The sequence below is a fragment of the Hibiscus syriacus genome, unplaced genomic scaffold, assembly GCF_006381635.1.
Source record: "Hibiscus syriacus cultivar Baekdansim isolate YM2019G1 unplaced genomic scaffold, ASM638163v2 tig00011277_pilon, whole genome shotgun sequence".
Taxonomy (NCBI): Eukaryota; Viridiplantae; Streptophyta; class Magnoliopsida; order Malvales; family Malvaceae; genus Hibiscus; species Hibiscus syriacus.
In genome coordinates, this window is record NW_024062247.1 from 498,169 (window position 1) to 523,982 (window position 25,814).

At 32.8% G+C, this 25,814-nt stretch overlaps 1 protein-coding gene across 1 annotated transcript; it reads left to right on the forward strand.

Moving 5' to 3' along the window:
• Positions 1-14,240: 14,240 nt before the first annotated feature.
• LOC120204692 (ras-related protein RABA3-like) lies at positions 14,241-14,549 on the forward strand. Its single transcript, XM_039204738.1, has one exon. It carries the CDS (start codon positions 14,241-14,243, stop codon positions 14,547-14,549), a length of 309 nt encoding a protein of 102 aa, XP_039060669.1.
• Positions 14,550-25,814: the final 11,265 nt, after the last annotated feature.

Sequence of the window (25,814 nt, forward strand, 5' to 3'; positions counted from 1 at the left end):
CCATAGCGCTATGGCCAAGAGTCCATAGCACCTCTCTCTCTTCCATTCTTTTTTCTTTGCCATCACCCCACTTTTCCAATCCAAAGTTCATTTTGTTGAAGGAACATGTGAGGTGGTGATAGTGGGGTTAAACGTGGAATGGTGGAGATAGTGTGGTTGAACCTGGGCCTTAAAAAAATATTAAAAAATATTTATAATAATAATAGTAATAAAATGTTTTTGTAGACCCGGACAAAAACGGGTGTGTACACATGAAACAAAGCCTTCCACGCCAGTATCTGGAGTACTCGTGATGATCACCATATCTTTAGAGGCATCTTTGTTCTTAACCTTTTCCGTAGCCTTATGTTCTTCCAAGGTGTAAGTCGCTTCAAGTCTTGCATGAGGGGGAAGCAAGTGGTGGTTTTACTTGAGGGGAGATGGAGAGTGGTTCACAGGGTTTTTCATTCTAGTTTTTTAAATACTTTATATTATTAAATTAAATAAATATTTTTATTTTGCATACAAAAGATAATTTGATGGCTAATTTATCCGGATCAGAAATTTAAAAGAACTATCATTATAAAATTATCATCCAGCTCAGTTGGTAGAGCACAAGGTTCTTAACCTTGAGGTCGTGGAATCGAGTCCCACGGAGGGCATTTCATAATTTGGAGGTCTCCCTCGGAAGCTGCTCTCAACCTGACGTTGGGGGCAGCCTACTATCTTACCTCTCCCTTACCTCATTACATATGGAAATAAGGGTCATCTAATTTTTTATTTTTTAACATAGTTTGTTGTATTTACAGTGTCAATATTCAAACCTATAACTTACTTAAATATTCAACTTCTTATCAGATTAAATTAATTTATAATTTTTTATATATTTAATTATTAATAAACTAAAATCTAATGATGCATTGTACACTGTTTGGTTCAAAATGATTATCAATATAAGTGACTCACGCGACCTAATTATATCCTATGCTTGGGTTTTATTAGGGATGTTCATTTGGTTAAAATCGAATCGAATCGAATTAATCATAATCGAATTGATCATAACCAAATTAATCGAACTTTTTTTTAACCGTTAATCGAACCGAATTTTTTTTTGAAAATATTAACCGAACCGAATAAATTTCGGTTAATTCGGTTAATTTTCGAATTAACCACATTTTTTAAAAATTTTTCTAATTTATATAAAAATTAAATATTTTTAATTCAAAAAAAAGTTTATAATTAATTTAAAAAATATATAATTATAAAATAAAAATTTTAGATAAATTTTTTAATTAATTAATATTGATTTAGGTTTAAAAGTTATTGGATCTTAAATTATTAATTGGGTTTTAAATGGTTTGAGCTTAACCCATATGTTATATATAATATATTTAATATTTTTTTAATTAAAAAAAACAATTTACAATTAATTTAAATAATATATAATTATAAAATAAAAATTTTATATAATTTTTTTAATTAATTAATATTGATTTAGGTTTAAAAGTTATTGGATCTTAAATTATTAATTGGGTTTTAAATGGTTTGGGCTAAGCCCATATATTATATATAATATATTTAATATTTAAAATTTAATTTCGGTTAATTAACCGAATTCGATCCGAATTAACCGTTAACTGAATTCTAAAATTTTTCTTAACCGTTAACCGACCGAACTAATACGGTAATCGAACCGAATTAACAGAACTAATTCGGTTCGGTCGGATAACCGAATTAGTTCGGTAATTTGAACACCCCTAGGTTTTACTCTAAAGCATTAAGTTATATTAAAGTAATCCATAATATTAATGAACAAATTAAATTAATTAAATTCACTTAATAGCCTCATTTTATTCCTAAGCTTTGGAATATCTAATTACATAATTTCGGTGCTTCGGCCCACAATTGGAAACCAAATAGGAATTTTTATAACTGAATAATGCCGCACTTTTTGGCCAAGACGGGGAAGTTGTAAAGCATATCCAATAATAATAATAATAATATATTTTAGGGTTAATTTCATAGAAACATTTTTAAATTTATGTTAACTTTTAAAATGTTTTAATTAAATTATTAAAATATTTTTATTGTATAATTCAATTCATTTATTAACTTAACTATTAATTTAGATTTTAAATGTTAATTTAATTTTGACATGAAATATATTTAAAATATATTATCGTATTGTTAATACATATATGTATTTATTGTATTATGGATAATTTGGATTTAATATAAAATAAATAATATTTTTAAATCATGTTAACTTTTAACACATTATATTTTTCTAATAATATGAGATGACTATATGGTAGTATACATTTAGAATTTTTAACCAATTAACAACGTACATGCACTTTATAAACTCGATTACTCGAACCTAAAATCTATAAGGAAAACAATATTAACACAATATATTTAATTTGTTCATATAGTGAATTTACAAGTTAAATCTAGGGTCAGCCCTAGGATAGGGCAAAAGGGGCGCCCACCCATATCACAAAAATTAAAAAAAAAATCTTAGTATAATATTTTTCCTTATTTTTATAATAAATTTTAAAAAAAGTATAAAATAAAAGAATGGGTCCCATAAGTTTATTGAAGTACCAATTGTCATTATTGAATTTTATTATTGAAGTACTTCTCATAAAACTCTAATTTAATATTTTTTTCTCAAAATTCAAAAAAAAAAATTCCAATTGAATCTATTTAATTTTGGTCTTTCTAAATTTCCACCATCAATTCACTTAAATCTCCTTCCTGATTTTTCATATCAATGGAAAATTTTATTAACATTATTTTTTAATCCCCAAAACTCAATGGGAAGAAAAAACTTAAGTACAATTAACATGCTCCTTTTCTCTTTCATATTTCACAATTCCCCTAAAAGTTATTACTCCCACTTTTTAATTTCTCATATTTCTCACAAACATAAAGCCATAATTGTTTATCATCAATTGTTATGCTTGAATCACATTGAAGATTTTTTTTAATATTCTAGGTAGTTAATGTTTTCAAATTCTTTTTTTATCTTTATATATTTTCAAATTCTAGATAAGAGCATTCTTTTATTTCCAAATTATGTATTTAAAAAAGATATTCTGGAAGCATTGATGTTAACACTATCATCAATGATTTTACAACAAGAAATGCTCGAAGACAATGTTTTTTATAAGTATTTGTATGCTTAAATATATTTTTTGACATTTTTGATATTGTAATGAATTACATTTTTTTAATTGAAATTCCAATAAAAAATTTATATTGCATATTTCTTAAATTTCTTTTAAATTAGGGGTTCATTTTTTTGCCCGAGCCAAACAATAGTAAGAACCGACCCTAGTTAAATTATTTACTTTAAATATACTCCATATAACATCCTCCATACCAGGTTAGTGATCAAATTGTGAGATTTAAAAATTCAATGACCAAATTGGATAAATTAAAAAGTTCAAAGAATTGATTGAAATGTTTTGTGTAGGAGCAATTAGCAAAGAAGGAAGAACTAAAGGGTAAATAAGTCTTTTAATAAGGGAAGCAATTAAATATTACTTTTGAAGGGATATTTTAATACCCACGTGGAAGACAATTGGGGAAAACCAAAGTTCCAGATTTCTCTTCTTTATTCTTCTTCTCCACCGTGAAGCCAAGCTAAAGGTGAGTTTTCTTGTTGATCAAATTCTTGATGAATTTAAGGTTGCTTATTGATCATTAGATGATAACTAAGCTTAAGGAAAGCTTAGGTTATATTAAAATCAAAAGAGGATGGAGTTAGGAAGGATTAAAGAAAGGAAGTAGAAAAGTGAAATCTTGGAATAGAGTTCATAATAAGAATTAAAAGTGGGATTTGACTTATCATCAAGCTAATTCAGGAATAGGAAGTGTTAGAATTAGATTAAGAACATGTTGGAATTTGAGTGAGATTCTTAAATTCTATATGGAGAATTGGATTTCTAGTTTTAGAGGTATGAAATGGATAATAATTAGTTTAAGTAAGAGTATGCAAGTTAGGGATATAAAAGAAGGTGAATTATGTAGTGCTGATGGGATTATGAAGGGATTTCGTGCTAAAAATGACATTTCTGGGCAATGTGCATTGATGCACATTCAATGTGTACCGATCATCAAGGATAAATCTGAGAAATTGTTCAAGGTGTATCGATGCACATGAAGTGCATCGATGCACTCCTTTAAAATAAAAACATCGAATGCCATCAGTGTATCGATGCACAAGTAGTGCATCGATGTACCCCCTTAAATACAAACATCAAATGGGATTTACATATCGATGCATAGATATTGCATCGATGCACCCGTCAAGGGATGCATCGATACATGGTATAGTGCATTGATACATACATTCATTAAAAGATGAAAATGGCTTTTCTTTTAGCCTAAAGAATGATTGTTTAGAATATATTAATTAGTATACTGATAAGTATCAATGAATTACTATGTAGATACAGAGCCTACACAAGTTCCAGAACCATTACCCAATAAGATCGATCGAGGAAAAAACAAAGAAATAAAGGTGAGTGCATATGCATAACATGATTATAGCGATATATTCAGTTCTAGACTTTTGAGAAGTCTAGATTCAATACATTGATGCATGATTCATTTCATATTGTGAAGCATGATATGAATTCATACTATGTGCATTGTGTAACATGTTTTAAATGAATATGTATGCAAAGTTATATGAGCCATGTGATGAAGGTAAGGAAATGATATGTCTATGTGATATAGTATGTAATTTTGGAAAATCCCATGTTATGTAGATGAGAACTATAGGTATAGTTGAAATGCCAAAAGTAGAGGGTCTACGATGTCCTTCGGGGCATATATGTATTCTTTGTAACATGTGTGAGGTATTTTGAGACACATACTTAATCTTTGGAATATGTATATGATTCTTAAGGAATTTTCTACGTGGTCCTTAGGGACAATATTATATGGAACTACTATGCAATTCTACGCGGCACTACGGTGCAATTCTATGCGGCACTTCGATGCAATTCTACGCGGCACTTCGGTGCATTTATACGAGCTGTGGTGACAGCATAATGCACAACCTCACAGTACTCACTTACCTCTGGTTTTCAGTATGGTATAATGGGCCAATAAACTTATTAATACGGATTCATGAATGTTAATATACTATGCTTATAGGTAAGGAACATGGTGATATAAACTGCATGGTTAAGTATTTGATTTCATCTCATTCCATCTTATTATGGCATTTTCATTATATTTCTTTGTTGTTGTTATTATTATATTGCCTCACTAAGTCGATGACTTAGCGTGTGAGTGTTTCACATGTAGGATCCGAGAAGGTAGACGAGACATGTTAAGCAGTTGGACAACATTACTCCTGCAACTATCAGATCAGAGGCAACTTAATCAGTAGGTCTTTTTGTTATGTAAATGAATGTTGGCATATAATCAAATGGTCAAGTTGTGTGTGCTCGAGTATTTTGATAAACTTGTATTAACATATGTATATTATTGTATTTTAATAATATAAGTTCAAATGTTTTATTATTTTTAAGAGTATTATTTTCTATAGTCAATATGACATCCTGGACTCGTATCCGGGTCGGTATGGGTTGAGGGTGTTACATTTAATGGTATCAGAGCTATGATTTAGTTGATTCTAGGCATAAACCAGAGTCTATAGAATCTTTAAATGAAATACATGCCAACAAATAGTGAGAACTTCTGATCTGGTATAGTATGAGTATTTTGTTTTGCTAATAGAACAGTGTGTTTATTTTATTAGATGTCCGGACATAATAGCTCCCGAAGTGAAGCGGGAGAAGATAGGCCTGCTGAAAGTAGTAATTCACCTGCTCTGGCCAGACAAGGTGAAGGACATGCATCTCAGGGAGTTCTTGTACAAGACCAAGACACTTTCTTCAGGACGTTGGACGCTATTCTGACGCGTCTTCAACCTCCCACCCCACCAATTCAAAGAATGAATGTAGCAAAAGAGTTGAGAAGTTTGGGAGCTCCCAAATTTAAGGGAGAATCTGATGAAGGTCCTGTTGTGGTGGATATTTGGTTAAATGATTTGAAAATCATGTTGGATGGTCTCCACTGCTATTAAGTGGAGAAGTTAGATGGAGTTGTCTCGTTACTGAGGGGTCAGGCGAGAATATGGTGGACGAACGTCACCATGAGGATGTCAAGTGACCAATTGACTTGGTTTTTGTTCTTAGATGAATTTAAAAACAAGTACATTGGAGATTAATTTATTCGGCAGATGAAGCAGGAGTTTATGAACTTGAAACATATGAACTACTCTGTATATGAGTATGAATGCGAGTTCAACAAGCTGGGTCGGTTTGCATATGAACTTGTGCCTACTAAAAAAGATGCGTGTGAATGGTTTATGGAGGGCGTGCGCCCTAGGCTTAAGGAAATACTGATAGTATTAAACTTGTCCTCGTTTCAGGAGGTGATTAATCGGGCAAAGGCTCTTGAAAGGGCTCAAAATGAGAAATTTAAGGACTCAAGAGTTCAGACAGCAAAGAGGACGGGTGCTTCTTACAGCTCAGCCCCACTAAAAAGAGGAAGAGATTCAGGATTTCAATCACAAGTTAGATTAGAATCAATTGCATATTCTTCTATAGGAGCAAGTCAGGCAAGACCTAGACAGACGCAGTCAGTAGGATCTGGTGTTGTGAGATCCTATCAGGGTCAAGCGAGACAATGTCAGCAATGTGGGAAAAACCATTTTGGGGCATGTCGGATGGCTGCTGGGACTTGTTTTCGATGCTGAGATGATGGACATTTTATCTGGGATTATCAGTTGATGGTTTGTGAACCTACACCATTTGAGAGAGTTGGTTCTGCCTCACAGAAAGGACAAGGAAGAGGTAGAGAAAGGAACCAGTCTGAATCCTCTACTCAACATGAAGTTCTGTCAACCGCACGGGTATACAATTTAAAGACAAGTGAAGACCGTGATGATCCCGATATTATAGCAGGTACTTTCCAGCTGTATGATAAATTAGTATTGGTATTGATTGATCCGAGTTCTAATTATTCTTACATTACAAGTAAATTAGTAAAAGAATTGAGGATCCCCTTAGAAGCCACGAGTAATGAAATTATAGTAACTAATCCTTTAGGGCATAGTGCTCGGGTGAACAAAGTCTGTAAGGGGTGTCCCATAAATATTCAGGGAATTGAATTCCCTGCTAATCTGATAGAATTACCCTTTGACGAGTTTGAAGTGATTATGGGAATGGATTGGTTATTCTATTACTACGGGGATGTTAATTGCATATCGAAAAAGGTAACCCTAAAGAGTCCAAGAGGAACATAAATAAGTGTGATCAATAAAATATTTAATCCTTTAGCAAATGTAATATCAGTAATGTCTGCTAAGAAGCTATTGCTATAAGGATGTCAAGGTTTTTTTTCAAATGTGATAGATACAAGAGTTAAAGAGAAGGGATTAGATGAGATTTTAATAGTTCGGGAATTCCCTAATGTTTTCCCTACTGAGTTGCCAGGATTACCTTCAGATAGAGACGTAGAATTTCAAATTCAAGTAATGACTGGAACAACTCCGATTGCAATGGCACCTTATCGGATGGCTCTGAAAGAATTGCAAGAGTTAAAGAATCAATTGCAAGAGTTGTTAGAGAAGGGATTTATTCGACCTCCTTGGGGAGCTCCGGTGTTATTTGTTAAAAAGAATGATGGTCAATGCATCTCTGCATTGATTATCGACAGCTTAATAAGGTGACCATCAAGAATAAGTATCCCCTCCCACGCATTGATGACTTGTTTGATCAGCTAAAAGGAGCTTCGGTATTTTCGAAGATCGATCTACGTTTGGGTTATCACCAATTGAAGATTCAGGAGAAGGACATTCCAAAGACTGCTTTTAGAACGAGATATGACCATTATGAATTCATTGTAATGCCCTTCGGAGTAACGAATGCACATGCTTATTTCATGGATCTCATGAACAGGATTTTTCAGCCCTATTTGTACCAGTTTGTTGTTGTCTTTATTGATGACATACTGGTTTACTCGAAGTCCATTGAATAGCATAGCGCACATTTGTGAAAAATTTTGTAAATTCTCAGAGATAAGAAGCTTTATGCCAAATTGTCCAAATGTGAATTTTAGCTAAATGAAGTAATTTTCTTGGGGCATGTGATCTCTGTAGATGGGATTCGGGTGGACCCTCAAAAGGTAAAAGATATAATGGACTGGGAAGTTCCAAAGAATGTATCCAAAGTTCAGAGTTTCCTTGAACTTGCTGGTTATTATCGAAGATTCGTTAAGAATTTTTCGATGATAGTGCTGCCTTTAACGAAGCTGATGAGAAAGAATGTATATTTTGTTTGGACTTCTGAATGTCAAGAAAGTTTTGAAGCTTTAAAGAGAATTCTGACAGAAACTCCTGTATTGGTTCAACCGGAATCTGGTAAGAATTTTGTTGTATACAGTGACGCATCCCACAATGGGTTGAGGTGTGTATTAATGCAAGAAGATATGGTGGTAGCATATGCATCGAGACAGTTGAAACCACATGAAAAGAATTACCCCACCCATGATTTAGAAATGGTTGCAGTGGTGTTCGCTCTCAAGATTTGGCATCATTATCTGTATGGAGAATGATGTTACTTGTATACGGATCATAAGAGCTTGAAATACCTGATAACTCAAAAAGAGCTTAATTTGAGACAAAGGAGATGGGTTGAGTTTTTGAGAGATTATGATATAATAATTGACTATCATCCCAAAAAGGCTAACGTGGTAGCAGATGCTTTGAGTAGAAAAATGTTTGCAACTTTACGAGCTATGGATGCAAGGTTATATTTGACTGGAGATGGTGGTATATGTTTAGAGTTAAAACTTAAACCATCATGGTTGGACTAAATAGGAGAATTGCAAAGCCAATATGAAATATGTTTGAAAAGAATAGAGAAAGTAAAGAATAAAGAAATTAAGGATTTTGAGGTGAAGTCTAATGGGAAATTGTATTATAAAGAAAGAATTGTGATACCAGACGATACAAAGTTGAAGAAAGATTTATTCACAGAGGCTCATTGCAGTCAATTGACAATGCACTGGGTGGAACCAAGATGTATATGGATTTAAAAGATCGATATTGGTGGCCAGGGATGAAACGAAGCATTACTAAATTTGTGTCCAAGTGCTTAACATGTCAGCAAATCAAAGCTGAACATCAAGTTCCCTCTGGATTATTGCAAACACTTTCCATTCCACAATGGAAGTGGGAAAATGTAACGATGGATTTTATTTCGGGGTTACCCCTGACTCCAAACAAAAGAGATTCGATCTGGGTAATTGTTAATCGATTGACCAAGTCAACACATTTTCTTCCTGTCAGAACATATTTCTCTATGGAAAAGTATTCGAAGCTGTATATTAGAGAAATTATTAGATTGCATGGAGTGTCTGTTTCTATAATTTCTGATCGAGATCCTCGATTCACCTTAAGATTCTAGAAATCCTTGCATGGAGCTTTGGGGACTCGCTTAAACTTTAGTACCGCCTTTCACCCTCAGATAGACGGACAATCAGAAAGAACAATTCAAATATTGGAAGATATGTTGCGAGCATGTGTCATTGAGTTTAAAGGGTCGTGGGAGAAATACTTACCACTGGCAGAGTTCTCTTACAACAATAGTTATCAGTCCAGTATTAAAATGGCACCTTATGAGGTGTTATATGGGAGGAAATGCCGCACTCCATTAAACTGAAATAAGCTCAAAGATCGAAATGTACTCAGTCCAGATTTGATTCAAGATATGGAAGAGAAAGTTTGGGAAATTCAACATAACCTAAAAGTAACATTTGATCGGCAAAAGTCCTATTATGACCTTAAAAGAAAGGAGATTGAATTTGAAGTTGGGGATAAAGTGTTTATGAAGGTATCACCATGGAAAAAAGTATTACGATTTGGTCGGAAAGAAAGCTAAGTCCTAGATTCATCGGGCCATATGAAATTGTTAAAAGAATAGGACCAGTAGCATATCAGTTATCTTTGCCACCAGAAATGCAAAAAATCCATAATGTTTTCCATGTGTCCATGTTATGAAGATATAGGTCCGATCCCTCTCACATTGTTGCACCAGAACAAGTAGAAGTTCAACCTGATTTGACGTATTAAGAGGATCCAATACAAAATTGGCTCACGAAGTTAAGCAATTGAGAAATAAAACAGTTCCGTTGGTCAAAGTTCTTTGGAGAAGTCACAAGGTATAAGAAGCCACGTGGGAACATTAAGAAGATATGCGACTTCAATATCTTAATCTGTTCGTATAATGAAAATTCGAGGATAATATTTTTTAAGGGAGGGAGATTTGTAACATCCTCCATACCGGGTTAGTGATCAAATTGTGAGATTTAAAAATTTAGTGACCAAATTGGATAAATTAAAATGTTCAAAGAATTGATTGAAATGTTTTGTGTAGGAGCAATTAGCAAAGAAGAAGGACAAAAGGGGTAAATAAGTCTTTTAATAAGGGAATCAATTAAATATTACTTTTGAATGGATATTTTAATACCCACGTGGAAGAAAATTGGGGAAAACCAAAGTTCCAGATTTCTCTTCTTCTTCATTCTTCTGCTCCACCGTGAAGCCAAGCTAAAGGTGAGTTTTCTTGTTGATCAAATTCTTGATGAATTTAAGGTTGCTTATTGATCATTAGATGATAACTAAGCTTAAGGAAAGCTTAGGTTATCTTAAAATCAAAAGAGGATGTAGTTAGGAAGGATTAAAGAAAAGAAGTAGAAAAGTGAAATCTTGGAATATAGTTCATAATAAGAATTGGAAGTGGGATTTGACTTGTCATCAAGCTAATTAAGGAATAGGAAGTGTTACAATTAGATTAAGAATATGTTGGAATTTGAGTGAGATTCTTAAATTCTATATGGAGAATTGGATTTCTAAGTTTTATAGGTATGGAATGGATAATAATTAGTTTAAGTAAGAGTATGCAAGTTAGGGATATAAAAGGAGGTGAATTATGTAGTATTGAGGGGATTATAAAGGGATTTTGTGCTAAAAATGACATTTCTGGGCAATGTGCATCGATGCACATTCAATGTATACCGATGCATCAAGGATAAATCCTAGAAATTGTTCAAGGTGTATCGATGCACTCCTTTAAAATTAAAACATCAAATGCCATTAGTGAATCGATGCACAAGTAGTGCATCGATGCACCCCCTTAAATACAAACATCGAATAGGATTTATGTATCGATGCATAGATAGTGCATCGATGCAACCGTCAAGGGATACATCGATACATGATGTAGTGCATCGATGCATACCTTCATTAAAAGATGAAAATGTTTTTTCTTTTATCCTGAGGAATGATAGTTTAGAATATATTAATTAGTATACTGATAAGTATCAATGAATTACTATGTAGATACAGAGCCTACACAAGTTCCAGAGCGATTACCCAATAAGATCGATCGAGGAAAAAACAAAGAAATATAGGTGAGTTCATATGCATAACATGACTATAGCGATATATTCAGTTCTAGACTTATGAGAAGTCTAGATTCAATACATTGATGCATGATTCATTTCATATTGTGAAGCATGATATGAATTCATACTATGTGCATTGTGTAACATGTTTTAAATGATTATGTATGCAAAGTTATATGAGCCATGTGATGAAGGTAAGGAAATGATATGTCAATGTGATATACTATGTAATTTGGGAAAAATCCCATGTTTTGTAGATGAGAACTATAGGTATAGTTGGCATGCCAAGAGTAGAGGGTCTACGCGGTCTTTCGGGACATATATGTATTCTTTGAAACATGTGTGAGGTCTTTTGAGAAACATAATTGATCCTTGGTATATGTATAAGATTCTTAACGAATTTTCTACGTGGTCATTCGGGACAATCTTATATGGCACTACGGTGCAATTCTACGCTGCACTTCGGTGCAATTCTATGTAGCACTTCGGTGCATTTATACGAGCTGTGGTGACAACATAGTGCACAACCTCACAGTACTCACATACCTTAGGTTCTCAGTATGGTATCATGGGCCAATAAACTTATTAATACGAATTCATGAATGTTAATGTACTATGCTTATAGGTAAGGAACATGGTGATATAAACTGCATGGTTAAGTATTTGATTTCATCTCATTCCATCTTATTATGGCATTTTCATTACATTTCTTTGTTGTTATTATTATTATATTGTCTCACTAAGTCGATGACTTAGCGTTTGAGTGTTTCACACGTAGGATCCGAGAAAGTAGACGAGACAGGTTAAGCAGCTGGACAACATTACTCCTGCAACTATCATATCAGAGGCAACTTAATTAGTAGGTCCTTTTGTTATGTAAATGAATGTTGGCATGTAATCAAAGGGTCAAGTTGTGTATTCTCTAAGTATTTTGATAAACTTGTATTAACATATGTATATTATTGTATTTTAATAATATAAGTTCAAATGTTTTATTGTTTTTTAAGAGTATTGTTTTGTATAGCCAATGTGACATCCTCGACTCATATTCAGGTCGGGTATGGGTTGAGGGTGTTACACTCCATGATCCAAAATAACATTTAAATTATAAAACTATGATATTTATATATGACTGATATTTTAATAATTTAATTATAATACTTTTAAATTTGAAGATTAATAAAAAAATCTAAAACTTGTTTTGTAAAATTAACATTTTATTTTATTGATCAATCCAACTTTTTTCTTTTATGGTCCTTGTTCATGAAATTAACATTTTATGGTCCTTGTGAAATTAAGGTCACATTTTATTTTTATTGATAAAAAAATCCTAGCCGCTTTCTTCCTCCTCCTCTCTCTTCATTTTTTTCCTTATATACAACTTGTGTCAATTTTATTGATTAATCCAATTTTTTCTTCTTTAATTTTGTTTAACCGGTGGCGACACCAGTTTCGATGTTGGTTGCCACCCGTCGGTTATCTTTTTTCTTTATTTTTTTAGTTAAGAATAATTATGTCTTTGTGACATGTTTTCTACCTTTATGACACATAAATCTCTGTCTTTTGGTAGCTTACGGTTTTTTGACGTTTATCAATTTTCAAAGGATTGGATTTGACATCGCCACGACTAATCAAGATGGCGCTTATTTGTTATCATGTTGATCTTCCCTGCTTTAGACCCTCGGATTGATTTGGATATGCGTTATGCGCTCGTGGATAGTTTTATCACGTTGCTTGACCATGATTTACGATTTTTCGGTGGTTTTTCAATAGTTTCATCACGTTTTGTAGTTCTTTTTCTGATACAGTTTGATTTGTTCATATCTTTATTTTATTTGAGCATTGGTTAGGTTTTTTAACATTTTCCTTTTATGGTCCTTGTGTTATCTAGGTGGCTAGTTTTTGTGTTAATGGTTATAGGAAAATGTCCTAATTATAATTTAGTTTACGTTTTATGTTCGTAAATCTTCATTGTAATTCTAGATATTCTCTATTTTTAATAAAACTAGAGGTTTTCTATAAAAAGTTCGTTTGTAGTATATATTAAAGTGAATTGTACCATATGCTTCTAATTTCTAATATTTATTTTTAAATTGATTTTTAATTTTTTTGATATTTTAATCTTATTCCTAGATTATATAAGTTTCATTCTAAATTAGTTCTTAAACTTTTGAATATTTTAATTCCATTCCTAAATTATGACCTTCTTTCATAATTGGTCCCAAACTTATGAATATTACAATTTCATCCCTAAATTCATCAAAATATATAATTAGTTTCAACCATAATTTAACCTAAATTTTGTTTCTTTAAACATATAATAATATAACTTGACTTAACAATTTTCTTAACAATGGATGTGATTAGTATATATGTATAGCTTGGGATGAAATTGGAATGTTCAAAACATTTGGAGACCAATTTAGAATGAATACCATAATTAGGGGATGAAATTGATTGTTCAAAAGTTTAAAGACTAATATAAAATAATAATCATAATTGAAAGATGAAATTAAAACATTAAAAGTTTAAGGATTAATTTAAAATGAGGGTCATACGTTAAGTAGATATGATACAATTAGCTATGTATATTAACATTGAATATGAAATTTGGAGCGGGCAGGTATCGAGCAGTAACAAGTGGATACTATAGAGGTGCGTTAGAGACAATGGTAGTGTACGACATGAGCAAGCGGCAGAGTTTCAATAGCCTGGCGAGATGGGCGGAGTAGCTCCGTGCAAACGCCGATAACTCCACCGGCATCATGCTGCTGGGCAACAAGGCTGATCTAGTGGACCAGATGGCGGTTCTGACCGAAGATGCTGTTGAGTTCGCGAAGGAGCAGCGCCTGTTCTTTGCCGAGACATCTGCGCTTACTGGTGACAACGTGGATAAGGCTTTTTTCGAGTTACTGGAAGAGATTTACGCTGAGATCTCTAAAAATCCTTTGGAATTTGGGAATGGGAAATCCAATGGTCATGCCACTGCTTTAAAAGGATCAAAGATTGATGACATCGCTGGTTCTGATATAGAAACAAGTGAGATGAAGAACTTGTCAACATGTTCTTGTTAATTTCCCCTTGCTTTCGAGGGAAACATTTCCAATCATCCTTATAAAAAAACGTACACCGAAAAGCATAAAAACATACTATTTGTCAACAAGTAGACGAGTATTGAATAGTAAAAAATTAAATGAATTCTTTTATCTTTGATGTCAAAGACTTCCGTAAACCCTAGAATATAAAAACTTACTATTTGTCAATAAGAAAGTGTTAAAACATAAAACTTATTTGGAAAATATTTCACTTATTTCAATTATATAAATACATTCATTGTTCTTATATAGTAAGAATAAAATACAAATGCATAACTATCTCAACAAACTAACTGCTAACTAATGTAAACAGCTAATTATCTCAACATTGCCATTTTGGAGAGTGAAATATGTTTTTAACTCCCAACTTTTTCATCAAATAGTTATGTTGTTGAATTTACAATGCCTTAGGAAAAATGTCTTCAGTCTGCTTTGTTGTGTATACATACATTGTTTCTATCAGCTTGACTTGTATTTTTTTCTCGAATAAAATGACAATCTATCTTGCTATCATTGAAAAGTGTAACATGCACTTTGTTCTTTACCCCCAACTATTCCAACAACCCAGTTAACCAAACTATTTTAGTAGTTGGTAACTCCGTAAAAAGACTATATTTAGGGTCTTTTCACTTAAGTTATTGAATATCTTAAAGCGCATATAGGTTCATATAGATGCATTTAGGAGAATATAATTGCATTTGGTGGATTTGTTTTGAATTGACATTTTATTATGTCTATGGTGCTATTTTATGGGGAAGGCCTGGTTTGGATGTTGATGTGCATGTTTTAGGAGCAAGGGTGTGCAAAGAAACTTTGTTGTGGTGAGTCCAAAGGAACATGCCGCAACAATTATGGGTGCAGAAAAGGACACAAAGAAGTTGAAGATATTTCCACACAAGACCATCTGTCCTTTTCACCACGTGTTCTCTGTTGCTAACCACCTTGGAGGGGACCACTGTTGTAACACCTAAAACCCATATAATTATACCTATACAGATTATAGATGTCACCTGACTTTCTCAAAATATTTTCCAATTCAAAACTGATTTAAAATTTTTTTTCTTAAAAAGATAATTGATAATGAAAAAAATATCATATGACATTAAACTATCACATACTATTTAAAACATATATTAGTATGTATTTATGCTATCCATACTGAAAATAGAGTAAAACATTTTAGTTTAGTTATTACAAACAGTTCCAAAATAGTTCAACAGAGCAACTAGGATATTGGTAAGTACATGCCACTAACTAAGTCAAAATCACATCATAGGATGTATTACTGATATGGAAATATACTCCGTGATGCTTGATGTCGCTCCGAACTCTTTATTCTACTACTGACTTTTTACCTACGCGTGAAAATCAACACACGCTAAGTATATACTTAGTGAGGCAATTTAAAACAATAAATAGTACAATACATATCATGCATGAAATTTAATATCAAAATGCCATAAAATCATGTTACCTGCATATCCAATATTTTACCATGATCAAAACAATACGATATAAATATTAACATTTCAACCAATAGCTATAGCCCACAAGTAATTTTATGAAGACCCTGGGTATTCGAGTAATATATGCATCGTAGTACATTACACATAAGGTCGTGCCCACCATATGCACTTAGTGTCCTTACACACTATAGTGCTAATATAAACCTGCAGTTGCTATACTCTATGGCAAGCCAACTATACCCTGTCCTTCAACGACTTACTTGGGCATATAGTCTAATTCATTCATCCATGGTATCATATAACCATATATTTTACATTAGGTTTGTTCATACCCAAAATAACATTCATGGTAAAATACTATATTATTCAAGATCAATGCACTGCAATTTCACACTGTGGCATATCAATGTCATATCGAACCTATAAAAATGACATAACATCATGTTGATATAAACATGGTCGACTTATTGCAAGTCTTCCAGATGATGTATAAAGCATCTATGTACAATGTCATGCATGTATTGCACTCAGCTTGACACTTTATATACCCAAAAGATGTGCCTCACTACGATCCACAATAAACCCTATTATACTTGACTTGTTTCGATCACAAATCAATCACGATCTGTACAATTCACAAATTCATAACAATACATATGCTAGTATTGTACTGACATAAACACATTCCCAAAACAAAATCCATAATATACTTGAAACTCATTTTCTACCAAAATACTTAACACGTAATAATTCCTTTCTAACATTGGCTCCAACTTTTCCAATTTACACAAAATGGTCCTTTACATTTTTATCACTTAGATTCTTAATACCAAAATTTTGGCATTGAAATTAATACCATTCAAATGCTTTTACAAAGGCATAATTACATTTAAGTACCCCAACTATGCTAATGTTATACTAAGCTCACCAATCTTTTCAAACTTCCAAAATGGTCTTATTTCACATCTAAACACTCATTTCAATTACAAAACATTATTTTTCAGCATAGTACATCAACTATTAAACAATTATACAACCATTTACAACTTTTCCAAAATTCCAAATTAGTCCCCTAACTTTTAAAAAATTATATAATGGTCCCCAAATTTTTATAAGGCTTGTAGAATACTTTATACATCAATTCCAGACCTTATATAATATTTGCTCAATTGTTCTCACTCAAATACATCATGATCGAATGCTTTATCCTTTAAAATTATGGTTTCATGATTTTGCTCGATTTTTATTCGATTCAAGCAAGAAATCAATTTCCAATCAACCTTACAACATCTCTACAACCAAATACCTAATCAAATCTCATCAAAACACCAAGTTCTCCAATTTCTTCATTTGATCGAAATTTATAGAATCATATCTAGGAAGTTTGAACATGTTTTAATCATAATTCATGCCTGAAAATTAATCTACAACCTCAAAAACATCAATATTCATCATCAATTTCATGAACCCTTACATGAACATAAACCCTAAGATTTGAGATCTTTGAAATTAAGCAAGTTGAGTAAGCATAGTTGGTACAAAATGATAGCGTTTTTTGACTAGATCTCTTTCCTATTTCACGGCATAACTTGAAATCCAAAGGAAATGACTTAAAAATGGAAAACAAATATTTTTCATAATCTTGGTATAACTCACGACAATGGAGAGGATGATGAACAACTCTGGAATGAAATTTAGATATTTTTCATGCTAAATTTACCTTTAATGAATAATAAATTCATTAAACTAGGAAACTACCAATTTACCCTTAATAAAACTTCATAATTACCATTAAACCAAGACACCTAACCTTATCATCTTCCAAAATAAGATACCTCAACCTTATCATATCCCATAAGTCAAAGATGAAAAAAATAAGATCTTAGTTTATCGATTTGCCATTGCCTTTTTCCAAAAATCATAATCTTGCCACTTTAAGCCAACGGTCCAAATTAAACACGGAATTAAACCCTTAAATCTCAAGATTTATATTATTTTATAACATTTAAAAATGTGAAAATAGTATTTTCAGGTCTAATTAATCACCCTTCAGATTTTTCTGAATTTTTTATTCGATCCGATTCACCGAATTTTTTCTCAACTTCCTCGCTTTATAACTTTTATTACAAAACTTGTATTAACATTCTGATTCCCACAGAAACGTTATTCTTGAGATAAACTATTTATTTACAAGGACAAAATGTAACTTTTTCAAATTACCATTTTAGTCCCTAAACTTTTTCAAAGTTTATGATTTGGTCACCAAACTTGTAAACTTTTTATTTTGGTCACTATCTAAATTTTGGGGTATTACAAATCTCCCTCTAAATAAAATTCTTCCTCGAATTTTAAGACGTACCTGATATAAAGAGGTATGGATACTGCTTTCTCATGTCCTCATCTCTTTCCTAAGTGGCATCCTTGACTTTATGATTTTGCCAAAGTACTTTGACTAGAGGAATCGTCTTCCTACGCAGTTCTTTGATTTCTCGAGCCAATATCCGTATTGGTTCTTCTTTATAAGTCAAATCTGGTCGGGTCTCAATTTCCTACAATGCAATGACATGTGAACGATATGATCGATACTTTCTAAGCATCGACACATAAAAAACACTGTGTACTTTGTCCAACTCCGGAGGTAATGCTAATTGATAAGCCACCAGTCCAACACACTTTGAGATCTCATAAGGTCCAATGAATCTTGGACTTAGTTTTCCTTTGTGCCCAAAACACAAAATCTTTTTCTAGGTGATACTTTAAGAAAAAATTATCGCCTTCCTAAAATTGAATCTATTTTCGCTTCAAGTCTACATAAGACTTCTGCCGATCAGATGCCATCTTGAGTTTATCTTGAATTATCTTCACTTTATCTTCAACCTCTTTCTATAAATCTGGGCCAACTAGATTTCGATCTTTTAACTCGAACCAATTTAATGGTGTTCACATTTTCTCCCGTATAAATCTTCATATGAAGCCAACTTGATGCTCGATTGATAGCTATTGTTGTAGGCAAATTCTGCTAAGGGAAAATACTTTTCCCATGATCCCTTGAACTCAATCACGCATGCTCTTAGCATATCCTCCAATATATGTATAGTACGCTCTGATTGACCATCCGTCTGTGGATGAAATGTCATACTGAAATTCAATCAAGTACCCAAAGCTTTATGCAAAGAATTCCAAAATCTTGAAGTGAACCTTGGATCCCTGTCGAATATGATTGATATGGTACTCCATGTAGCCGAACAATCTCCTTGATATAAAACTCTACATATTTATCCAAGGCATAGTCCATTCACACCGGAATGAAATGTGCTAATTTAGTTAACCAATCAACTATCACCCAAATAGAATCCTTCTTATTTGATGTCAAAGGTAGCCCTATAACAAAATCCATTGTGACTCTGTCACACTTCCACTCTGGAATAGAAATGGGTTGTAACAATCCCGAAGGCACTTGATGTTCAGCTTTCACTTGTTGACACGTCAGACATGTAGCAACAAACTCAGAAATGGCTCTTTCCATACCCGAACACCAAAATCGACTCTTTACATCCTGATACATCTTGTTCCCTCATGGATGCATATTCAGTGGACTAAAATGTGCCTCAGAGAGAATATCTTTCTTCAACTCATCATTATGAGGAATGCAAATTCTTCCTCGGTAATACAGACAATCATCAGACTTGAATTCAAAATCTTTAGTCTCATTATTTTTCACTAGTGACATCTTTTCTAAGCATATTCCATCTTTCATTTGTAGCTCTTTTATCTGATCTAGAATCATCAATTTTATTTTTAATTTAGCCAACAGTGCACCATTTTCTTTCAACAATAGTCGCACATCCATAGCTCACAAAGTTGTAAAAGTTTTTTGACTAAGTGCATCTGTTACAACATTTGGTTTACCTGAATGATATTCAATAATCAAATCATAGTCCTTTAAAAGTTCTATCCATCTTCTTTGTCTCAAGTTTAACTATTTTCGTGTCAACAGATACTTCAAACTCTTATAATCCGTGTAGATGTGGCATCATTCACCATACAAATAATGACGCCAAATCTTTAGAGAAAAAACTACCGCTGCCAACTCAAGATCATGAGTGGGATAATTCCTCTCGTGCGTCTTTAATTGTCGAGAAGCATAAGCTACCACCTTACCTTCTTGCACGAGTACACAACCCAAACCATTATGAGATGCATCACTATACACCACATACTCTATGCCAGATTTTGGTTGTACTAGTACTGGTGCTTCAGTTAAAATTTTCTTCTGAGCTTCAAAACTCTCTTGAAATTTTTCAATCCAAGTAAATGAAACATCCATTCGCAAAAGCTTGGTCAAAGGAGAAGCAATCATCGAAAAGTTTTTTATAAACCTTCGATTATAACCAGCAAGTGCCAAAAAACTTCGGATCTCTGTAACATTCTTTGGAGGTTTCACTCCACTATTTCTTGAACTTTCTTTGGATCCACTCTTAATCCTTCTGCCGAGACAACATGACCAAGAAAAGAAACTTCTGATAGCCAAAACTCGCTCTTTGACAATTTGGCATATAACTTTTTATTCTTAAGTATCTCGAGCACAGTACGAAGATGAGCATCATGTTCTATCCATGTCTTCGAGTATACCAGAATCTCATCAATAAAGACCACCACAAACTGATCCAAGTAAGGTTAAAATACTCGATTCATCAAATCCATGAATGCTGCCGGAGCATTTTCCAAGCCAAACGGCATTACTACGAACTCATAGTGTCTATACTATGTTCTGAAAGCTGTTTTGGAACATCTTCCTCTTTAATCTTTAACTGGTGATATCCCGATCTAAGATCAATCTTAGAGAAAACTACTGCTCCCTTAATCTGATCAAACAAGTCATCAATCCTCGAAAGAGGATACTTGTTCTTTATAGTCACCTTATTCAACTGTTGATAATCTATGCACAAACAGATTGATCCATCTTTCTTTTTTCACGAACAACACAAGTGCACCCCAAGGTGAAATACTCGATCTTATGAATCCTCGTTCTAACAGCTCTTGCAATTGGGCCTTTAATTCCCTTATTTTTGTTGGGACCATTCGATAAGGAGCCATCGAAATAGGTAATGTACTGGGAAATAATCAATCCCAAACTCCACTTCTCTATCTGAAGGTAATCCAGGTAGCTCCTCTGGATACTCTCGTACAGTTGGAATGCCTTCCAACTTAACTTCATCCTTTATTGAATCTAACACATTCACTAAAATTGCTTGACATCCTCGTGACATCAATTTCTTAGCAGTAAAAGCTGAAATCACATTGGATAAGGAATTTACCCTTCTCCAACAAATATTATCTCTGAACCCATTGCAACTTTTAAAAACAATATCTTCAAACGATAATCTACCAACCATAGTAAGAAGATAGCCAATCGAAACCTAAGATTATCCCGAATTCCTCAAAAGGCAATTCTAACAGATTTGCATGAAATTCTACTCCCTGTATTTTATCGAACATTCATTACAAACCCGACAAATCTTCGCACTATGGCGCAATGGATTGGTTGCCACAATAACACTAGAAATAGGCTCTAAAGAAATTCTTCTATCTCTAACCAGTTTTGCACTAATATACGTGTAAGTAGAACCGATATCAATCAATACAAAAACATATTCATCATAGAGATAAAAGGTACCTGCTATAATCTGATGAGCATCTCTGTCATCATCAGTTTTGATGTGATAAACTCTTGCAGTAGTCTTGCCTTACCGATTTGATGCAGCCTCAGATGTACCAGGTTTACCTACTTTGCCATCTCTACCCCTCTGGAGTCTCGATACTGTCTGATCTGGATTTAACTCTGGGCAATGCCTTATAAAATGACCCGCTTGCCCACATTATAACATTTCCTTCAGCAAACCAACATTGACCAGAACGTCTCTTTCAAAAAAACTTACACTCTGAAGCAGGATGAAATCTTGAACCTTGGTACCCACCGTAGCTGCTTGTCTTTGCTTTGATTTTCCTGTAGAAAATCCCTTTCTACCAGTGGATGTTGAGGAGGCATAACTTTTCTGCTGTTGGCCCTTGTTGCATTTGGAAAATGGTGCAGAGTAAGAGCTTCCAAACCTTTTGTTTGTCCTTCTTCGCCTCTATATCTTCAAGATCAACTTTTTCCATAGCTTTAACCTTGTTTTCCGCTTCTTGAAAAGTAGTAAAATCATGAGAAACAATAATTCTCTTATACTGAAAATCCTATCCAGAAAGAAATCTATCGATTCTAGATTTTTCAGTCGGAAGAACCTCCGAAGCAAATCTACTCAACTTGTGAAACTCACATTTGTACTCATAAATTGTTCTACCTAACTGCTTCAAATTTAGAAACTATTGCATCATTTCAACGACAAACACGTCCTCAATATACTTTTCCTTGAATTCTCTTAAAAAGAATTCCCATGTGATATGCTCAGTGGAAACTCGTGCAACGGTTGTATTCCACCACACATTGGATTGCTCCATCAGTAGGGACACAACCCCTTCCAACTTTCCTTGATCATCACAAGGAATCATGCTCAACATATTCTTGACATAATTCAACCACAAGTCAGCAGACATTGGGTTAGCGTCTGAATCACCCTGAAATTCAGGAGCTCTTATCTTCCTCAATTATTTTGTAACTGACACTGGGGTTCGATGATTAATAATGTTCTAATCTTGAACATGCATATCATGTTGATTCATATTAGACGACTCTACATTCGGCTGAGCATTAGGTGGATTTTGGTTCACCTCATTATTTCCACTTTGTGCAGGAGTAACATGCTCGTCTTCCCTAATCGATTCTTGATGATCTGACATCTGAACACAGTCAAAATTATCTTACATTAGTAAAGAGTAACTTTACTCACTAATGAACATCATAAAAGTATATATATAACCATCAATAAACTTTTGACATCCTAGTGGCATGTATAAATTCTTAACAATATTTTGAGTCATTTCATGTCTAGAAGCGGCTAAATTGAAAGCTCTGATACCAATAAATGTAATACCTAAAACCTTCCTAATTAAACCTATACATATTATAGATGTCACCTGAATTTCTCAAAATATTTTCCAATTCAAAACTGATTTAAAATTTATTTTCTTAAAAAGATAACTAATGATAAAAAAAATATCATATCACATTAAACTATCACATACTATTTAAAACATATATTAGTATGTATTTGTTCTATCCAAACTGAAAATATAGTAAAACATTTTAGTTTAGTTATTACAAACCAGTTCCAAAATAGTTCAATAGAGCAACAATGACATTGGTAAGTACATGCCACTAACTAAGTCAAAATCACATCATAGGATGCCTTACTGATATGAAAATATACTCCTCAATTCTTGATGTCGCTCCAAACTCTTTATTCTACTACTAGCTTTTTACCTACGCGTAAAAATCATCACACGCTAAGTATATACTTAGTGAGGCGATTTAGAAAAATAAATAGTGCAATGCATATCATGCATGAAATTTAATATCAAAATCAAAATGCCATAAAATCATGTTACCTGCATATCCAATATTTTACCATGATCAAAACAATATGATATAAATATTAACATTTCAACCAATAGTTGTAGCCCACAAGTAAATTTATGAACACCCTGGGTATTCGAGTAATATATACACCGTAGTGCTACATATAAGGTCTTGCCCACCATATGCACCGAAGTACATTACACATAAGGTCGTGCCCACCTTATGCGCTTAGTGTCCTTACACACTATAGTGCTAATATAAACCTGCAGCTGTTATACTCTATGTCATGTCAACTATACCCTTTCCTTTAACGACTTACTTGGGCATATAGTCTAATTCATTCATCCATGGTATCATATATCCATATATTTTACATTAGGTCAGTTCATACCCAAAAATAACATCCATGGTAAAATACTACATTATTCATGATCAATGCACTGTAATTTCACACTATGACATATCAATGTCATATCAAAGTTATAAAAATGACATGACATCATGTTGATATAAACAAGTTCGACTTATCGCAAGTTTTCCAGATGATGTATAAAACATCTATTTACAATGTCATGCAAGTATTGCACTCACCTCGACATTTTATATGCCCAAAAGATGTGTCTTACTACGATCCACAATAAACCCTTTTTATACTTGACTTGTTTTGATCACAAATAAATCACGATCTGTACAATTCACAAATTCATAACAATACATATGTTAGAATTGTACTAACAGAATCACATCCCCAAAACAAAATCCATAATATCTTGAAACTCATTTTCTACTAAAATACTTAACACTTAATAATTCCCTTTTAACATTGGCACCAACTTTTCCAATTTACACAAAATGGTCCTTCACCATTTTATCACTTAGATTCTTAACACAAAAATTCCAGCATTGAAATTATTACCATTCAAATGCTTTTACAAAGGCATAATTACATTTAAGTACCCCAACTATGCGAATGTTGTACTTAAATCATCAATCTTTTCAAACTTCCAAAATGGTCATATTTCACATCTAAACACTCATTTCAATTACAAAACAGTAATTTCCAGCATAATACATCAACTATTAAACAATTATACAACCATTTACAACTTTTCCAAAATTAACGAATTAGACCCCAACTTTTAAAAAATTATAAAATGGTCCCCAAATTTTTTCTAAGGCTTGTAGAATACTTCCTACATCATTTCCAAACCTTATATAATTTTCCACAATTTGTCTCACTCAAATACATCATGACCGAATACTTTATCCTTTAAAACTATTTTTCATGATTTTGCTCGATTTTCATTCGATTCAAGCAAGAAATCAACTTCCAATCAACATTACAAAATCTCTACAATCAAAGACCTAATCAAATCTCATCAAAACACCAAGTTCTTCAATTTCTTCATTTGCCGAAATTTATAGAATCATATCTAGGAAGTTTGAACATGTTTTAATCATAATTCATGCTTGAAAATGAATCTACAACCTCAAAAACATCAATATTCATCATCAATTTCATGAACCCTTGCATGAACATAAACCCTAAGATTTGGGATCTTTGAAATTAAGCAAGTTGAGTAGGCATAATTGGTACCAAAAGATAGCGTTTTTCGACTAGATCACTTTCCTATTTCACAGCATAACTTGAAATCCAAAGGAAATAGCTTAAAAATGGAAAACAAATATTTTTCCTAACCTTGGTATAGCTCACGGCAATAGAGAGTATTATGAACAACTTTGGCATGAAATTTAGATATTTTTCATGCTAAGTTTACCTTTAATGAAAATTAAATTAATTAAACTAGGAAAATACCAATTTACCCATAATGAAACTTCATAATTACCATTAAACCAAGACACCTAACCTTATAATCTTCCAAAATAAGACACCTCAACCTTATCATCTCCCATAAGTCAAAGATGAACAAATAAGATCTTAGTTTACCGATTTGCCCTTGCCTTTTTCCAAAAATCACAATCTTGCCACTTTAATCAAATGTCCAAATTTACATTGAATTAAACCCTTAAATCTCAAGATTTATATTATTTTCCAACATTTAAAAAAATGTGAAAAATAATATTTTTAGGTATAATTAATCATCCTTCATATTTTCCTAAATTTTCTATTCGATCCGATTTACCAAATTTTTCCTCAACTTCCTTGCTTTATAACTTTTATTTCAAAACTCGTATTAACATTCTGATTCCCACAGAAACGTTATTCTTGACATAAACTATTTATTTACAATGACAAAA

Bases quoted from the DNA above. Each gene is read 5' to 3' on its own strand.
- LOC120204692 (XM_039204738.1), top strand. From the start codon at position 14,241: ATGCTGCTGGGCAACAAGGCTGATCTAGTGGACCAGATGGCGGTTCTG.